Genomic DNA, 6,646 nt, shown 5'->3' with positions numbered 1-6,646 from the left:
ATACCTAGATGTTTCTTATGATTCCTTCAATTACAATTTCATATAGTTAGCCTCACTTCACGGTTGTATTAGATTTTTGCGCCAATAGTAAGTCTCAATCATGGCGCCTAGTTGATCCCTTTCCCGCCACATAGAAAGCGGGCAGTGCTAATTCTTCCTTGCGTCTTCACAGCCTACACCCTCGTTTCTTAGCAGAAATAGCTTAGGCGCATTTCCTATAACTATGTTCTTTAGGAACAGTTGAGCCGTGATGCCCGTGGAGTGGTGAGGTACGGTGAAACGCTCGCACGACGCCCACCATTTCCATTATGAGTTCATGTGATCAAGGTTGGGAGGACGTGACGCACATTACAGTCGCAGAACTACAAAAAACACCTAATCAAGTAAGAGTCTGCCCCATATTCTAAACATCCACATGCTCACATAAACATTATTCCCATATTCTTGTGAACGGCTTGTCAGAGTCGGCCCCTGCACGTACACCTACCTAATCAAGTAATCAGGGCGAATTAGTCTAGAAAGTGACGACGTGCGGGGCACCGCCATGCATGTCTAACTTAAATCAGTCACCTTCCAACAATATACTCCCCGGCCCGTACTTCGATCAGTATATAATACTCCGCATGGCGGTGGTCGAGTTCAACCGATGAGCCGGCAGCGACGACACACCGCCTGCACGAGCCACATTGTCGGCCAAGGATACCGGCGATCAATGGAGATGTATGGCGCCGTTCCCCGGCCTCGGTTCCTCCTCCTCCTGCTCCTCCTCGCCGCCGTGTTTTGGGTCTGCGTACTCTACTTCCGCCTGTCCGTGCTCATCAGTGGCGTGGCGGTCGCGCCGATGGAGCGCATGGTGTCGTTTGCGGCGGGCTACGAGAGCCGAAGCGACGACGGGGACAAAGATCCATGCCAGGGGCGACGCGTGTATATCCATGATCTCCCGCCGCGCTTCAACGCCGACATGCTCAGTGGCTGCGGCAGCACGGACGGCCGCTGGCCCAACATGTGCGAGCAAGTGAGCAACGCCGGCCTCGGGGAGCCGTTAACCGAGCTGGAGGGTGAAGGCGAAGGGGAGGGAGCACTCACGGGCGCGGCCGGCTGGTACGCCACGCAGCAGTTCGCGCTGGACGCCATCTTCCATGGCCGCATGCTACGGTACGACTGCCTCACCAACGACTCCTCCGCGGCGGCGGCGGTGTTCGTCCCGTTCTACGCCGGCTTCGACTTCGCGCGGCACCACTGGGGCTACGACAACGCCACGCGGGACGCCGCCTCGCTCGACCTGGAGCGCTGGCTCGTGGGCCGGCCGGAGTGGCGCAGGGCCGGCGGCCGCGACCACTTCCTAGTGGCGGGGCGCACGGCGTGGGACTTCCGGCGCCACACCTGCCCCAGCCCGACCTGGGGCACCAACCTGCTCTTCCTACCGGCCGCCAAGAACATGACCGTGCTTGTTGTCGAGTCGTCGACCGCGCCCGGCCGCGGCAACGACATGGCGGTGCCGTACCCCACCTACTTCCACCCACGAACAGACGCCGACGTCCTGCACTGGCAGCAGAGGATCAAGAGCGCCGACCGCCCGTGGCTCATGTCCTTCGTGGGCGCGCCGCGGCCGGGAGATCCGCGGTCCATCCGGTCGCAGATCATCGCCCAGTGCGGCGCGTCGTCCAAGTGCCGGCAGCTGGGCTGCGCCTCCGGCGCCAGCCAGTGCCACACCCCGGGGGACATCATGCGGCTGTTCCAGAGCTCCACCTTCTGCCTCCAGCCGCCGGGGGACTCGTACACGCGGCGGTCCGCGTTCGACGCCATGGTCGCCGGGTGCGTGCCCGTCTTCTTCCACCCGGCGTCCGCGTATCTCCAGTACCGGTGGCACCTGCCGGGGGACCACGCCACGTACTCGGTGTTCATACCGGACGACGGCGTGCGCGCGGGGAACGTCAGCATCGAGGACACGCTGAGAAGGATACCCGCAACCGTGGTGCGGAGGATGCAGGAGGAGGTCCTCAGGCTCGTGCCGAGGCTCGTGTACGCTGACCCGAGGTACTCGCTCGACACAGTCAAGGACGCATTCGACGTCGCCGTCGAAGGTGTCCTAGAGAAGGTGGCGGAGTCGATGCGCAAAGTCCAAACTGGTCATCCCCGGTCGAGCTGGCTAGACAAGATTTGGTCCGAGTAATATATACACTAGGTTGGTAAAATGATGAAGTTTCTTTTCTTTCTAATTCTGATGAGAATGGTTGGTCTAATGAAGGAGCAGCAGTACAATTTTGAGGCATTTGATTCGTAATTAAATTAAAAGCTTGCAAGGAAGGCCACGTACCACCAATTTCCTTATATTTCTTTTTTCCAAAAATGATCCATATCTAATATAAAAGTTCACTAGAAGTACATAAAAATAACATCAAGGTCGCTTGACCACCGAATGACCACTACCGTTGTCAGAACAAGCTGCTGATGTGCCGCTGTCGTCGCTCTTCTATCGGAGTCGAATCAGCTCGACTTTATCGATAACAGCCGGCAAGTCTTCATGCCCGTAAGGCAAGTAGCAACCCCCTCGCGCTTGTTGTGCACAAGTTGCCTATGGACACCGGCTGCTCTGTTTTTTTCCAAGAAGGTTGGTAAAATGATGAAGTTTCTTTTCTTTCTAATTCTGACGAGAATGGTTGGTAACGAAGGAGTAGTACAATTTTGAGTGATATTTGATCCGTAATAACAGGCTTGTAAGGAAGGCCACGTACTACCAAATTTCTTTTTCTTCTAAAAAAGATTCCAGATCCAATAAAAATTCACCAGAAGGACAAACCACCTCAAACATTAATAAAATCTACGTTAAGGTCTCTAAACCACCGAACGACCACTACCTATCGGAATCGACTCGATCTTGTCGATGACAACCAGAAAGTCTCCGTGCCCGTATGGCGAGTAGCAACCCCCACCCGCTTGCTGGGACACAAGATGTACACAAGGGGCTCGTTTGGTTACCTGCATCGTTTTTTGCCATTTTGCATACTTGTCCCAATTGGGCCTGGCTGAACATATACAAGCTAAAAACCAATATCTGCATGTTGATTGGTTGGCTGCATCGCCTCTAGCCTGAATGTGCTAAAACGAAAGGCCTGTTGTTTGTCTGCGGACTTGTTTGAGGGGAAACACAAGTCCGGTTGTTTGGTTACATCTAGGACAGTTGTGTGGTAACCTCCTACTTGATAATATGGTGAGCTTACAAAAGGCACACATGAACTAGTAACAACTAAACAAACATAAGTCTTAACCACACACAAACATAAGTCTTAACGATACATAACAAGTTTTAAACCAACATAGTATGATGAGTTCTAAACGAAACCGAAGTCTTAAAGGAAGAACAACGAAGGACTGGACCATAGGAGCTCAGGCGCCCACGACGAAGCCATTGTCGTGCTCCTTGCACTTGGTGATCACCTCCACGCCCTCGTTGTTGAAAACGATCATCTTCATGGTGTCGGGGGACAACAGTTTGAACGTCACATACCCGGTCATGATCTAGTGAACGGCGGCGAAGGTGGCCTGGCCCTGATCAAGGGTGACCCTGCCGTCGATCACCCTCGCCGTCACCCTCCATGCATAGCCGGTGTTTGTCTTCAGCTTGAACTCTGTATGGATGGCGGGGAAGTGCTTTGTGAAGTCCAGAGGTAATGGCAGACTCTCCAGCTTAGGAGCAAGGATAACCTTGCAGAAGTGGTTTGGTCCTGACTCCTAATGGAAGTGGCCATAGTTCCTCCGCTTGAGGCTTGGGTGATCCAGCACTTGCACTTCGTCCAATGGAGGCACAACCTCCTTGCCCTTCTCCAATGGTGGCACGCCATCCTTGCCCTTGTCCATCTGCATTATGAACAACACGCAGTTCAATGGTCAGCATTCATTCATATCGTCCGAGCTCTCCTATATTAACCCACCCAACTAACCTACCACCGCACTCAAACCCCCTGTATTTCACTACCTCTCCTCTTCCACCTCTTAGTTTCACTACCTCTCCTCTTCCACCTCTCTTTTTCACCACCTCTCCCTCGCCATGAACTCCAACTCCAACCCCAACCCTTTCCCCTGGTGCATTGGATGGAGGGCCTTCTTCCTTGGGTGCTCGCTCAGTGACCGCAAGAAGTTCGAGCAAACCATGGAAGTGTGCTCGAACTTCAGCAGCTACGATGACATGCACAAGGAGGCCGATGATGTGCTCAAGAAGGCTACACCGGACGAGTTGAAGACATTGGTTCCGGACCCAGCCAAGGGCACGATGTCAGTGGACAACCTGCACTGGGCCATGAATCAGGCAAACTCCGGCGATGGTCGACATCGGGCAAGATGGGCCAAGTATAGTCAGTACACACTAGTAGAAAACGAGCCATTAGTCCCGATTCTAGAGGGCCTTTAGTTCCGGTTCTGGAACCGGGACTAAAGGTTGAGACTAAAGCCCAAACCTTTAATCTCTAATCACCCACTATAATCACTCCCCATCACTGCTCAATTATGAACCACTCATTCCAAATCGTCTAACTTCCCGGCTGGTCACCCGTCCTCTTACTACTCTAGCCCGAGCATGCTTAACTTTCGAGTTCTATTCCCCCTAGTTTCCAAGTCTGCACTTCTTGTTTTCCTGACAATACTAAGGTGTCAATCCTATTAACCCTTAGGAGTTGAACTTGAGCATTAAGCATCGTTTGAGTTTGAAACTATTATTCTAAAAAACAATAATTATTTAGTAACACTAATATTTCTTGAATAAGTAGTTTGACCATAGTTTGACCACTATTTGACCAGATTTGACCATAGTTTGACCAAAAGTCAAAAAAATTTAAAAAATATTTATTAACACTAATATTTCTCGAATAAGTAGTTTGACCAGATTTGACGAAAAGTCAAAAAAATTGAAATTTGAGCATAACTTTTTTTCTTTTCAGAATTTAAGGATTCTAAAATTTTGCAAACAGGCCTACGGCCATCAAAATCGGAAGCGGATTTTCATGCTGATTTTTTTGATATATTATGTGGGTTTTTTTGACATCATATGCAAAAGATATGGTCGTTTTACTTTTTCATAACACTTTTTAGCAAAACATGTCCAAATTTAAGTTTTTAAATTTTCCTAACTAGTATATGTAGTAACATAACTGCATCTCGAAGGATCTTAATTTTTGAAGTTTTTATCATTTTCTTCTTTTTTTACAAAACTGAAAAGGCGATACACGTGGGGGGGGGATAAAGTTTGAAACCTTAGTCCCGGTTTGAGACACGAACCGGGATCGGGACTAAATGTCCCATTTGAACCGGGACTAATACCTTCCCGACGCCTTAGCCGCTCGAACCGGGACTAATGCTCACATTAGTAGCATTAGTCCCGGTTCGTGATGCAACCGGGACTAATGTGTATATTGAGTTCAGACGAAAGCCCTGTTTTCTACTAGTGACAAGGCGCCTCAAGACCAGCGTGCTGCGGCGTACTGGAGTAGTACGTTCGGGTCGTCGGAGTCCGATAACGATGACGTGCAGATGGTGGCTAGGGCTCCGGCGCCAGGCGACCGTGCAGGACCCATCATTCTTGACGAAGACGATGAGGAAGAAAAGAAGCTGACTACGCCCCCCCCACGCTCGACGCGACACTAGGGTCGCCGCAGCTAGACAATCCAATTCCCGCCCTCAATGTAATCGAAAAATAACCTATGAGTCGTAGATGCAGAATTGATTGATGTGTTCTAATCGAATCCTTCCCCCCAGATGTGTCCAATCCCCCTAACTCTTCAATGGCGTGCTCTAATCGAATCTAGCCCGTGTTTAAAGCAGTGAATGTACAGAGAGGATGAGGTCTTACCGCCATGGTCGATGCGCTCCGATGGATGTCTGCAGTCGCTCCGGTGGTTGTTGCCGCCGTCTTCGATTGATTCACAGTAGAGCTCAGGTGGTTGTCGCCGTTGCCGCCGCCAGTGTGAGTGGGGAAGAGGGGAGAGAGCGGTGAGGAGGGGGAGGTGAGGTTAATTTATGACGATGCGTCTGGAAACAACGCGACGTCTCGGGACCGCACCCACGCGTGCAACCGCCCACGCCCACATGCCTAGGGTTGCATCGCTCGGGCCTGGCTGAGGAAAAACGGCCGATTTGAGCGTTCTTAGGGATGCAGGGCAAGAAGTGCTTTAATCTTCGTGCTATGCAGACCCAATAGTGAATGCGGGTAACCAAATGGGCCTTTTTCTCCCCGCGCGGTCTTGGTTGAGACTAATGCGACCAACCAAACACGTTCAAGATGTTGGTGGACACCGGCTGCTCTCTTGTTTTTGTCTTTTGAGAAGGGATGATCTCTGCTGTGTGTATGTGCCGCTGCTACGTGGACTAGGCTACAAAGCATAGGTACAGGTGTTAGAAAGTGTGCAAAACTACCCTGAAAAAAACAAGTGCAGAACTTATGGACGAACCACGGTCCACGTCAACCCCAACGGAAAAGCTCCGCCATTGCTGGTCCGTGGGAACTACGTCTCACTTATTGCGAGATCTCCCGTCCTCTCTAGCTGCGTTAGTGGGCTGGCCTAGTGAAGTTTTATGAAGGTTTCACGCGTTTTTAACACTTTTTCTGTATTTTTCTTTACGATTTTCATCGGATCTCTTTTGTTTTCATTATTCG

At 51.0% G+C, this 6,646-nt stretch overlaps 1 protein-coding gene across 1 annotated transcript; it reads left to right on the top strand.

The window, feature by feature from the left end:
* The first annotated feature begins 657 nt into the window (after positions 1–657).
* LOC123064907 (xyloglucan galactosyltransferase KATAMARI1 homolog) lies at positions 658–2,179 on the top strand. The gene has a single exon (XM_044488302.1). The coding sequence runs from the start codon at positions 713–715 to the stop codon at positions 2,171–2,173; it is 1,461 nt and encodes a 486-aa protein (XP_044344237.1). The 5' UTR covers positions 658–712; the 3' UTR covers positions 2,174–2,179.
* The last annotated feature ends 4,467 nt before the right edge of the window (positions 2,180–6,646 follow it).

Source organism: Triticum aestivum, chromosome 3B (genome assembly GCF_018294505.1).
Source record: "Triticum aestivum cultivar Chinese Spring chromosome 3B, IWGSC CS RefSeq v2.1, whole genome shotgun sequence".
Classification (NCBI taxonomy): Eukaryota; Viridiplantae; Streptophyta; class Magnoliopsida; order Poales; family Poaceae; genus Triticum; species Triticum aestivum.
The sequence above is the reverse complement of the archived record's forward strand: the minus strand, read 5'-3'. Positions and strand labels throughout refer to the sequence as shown.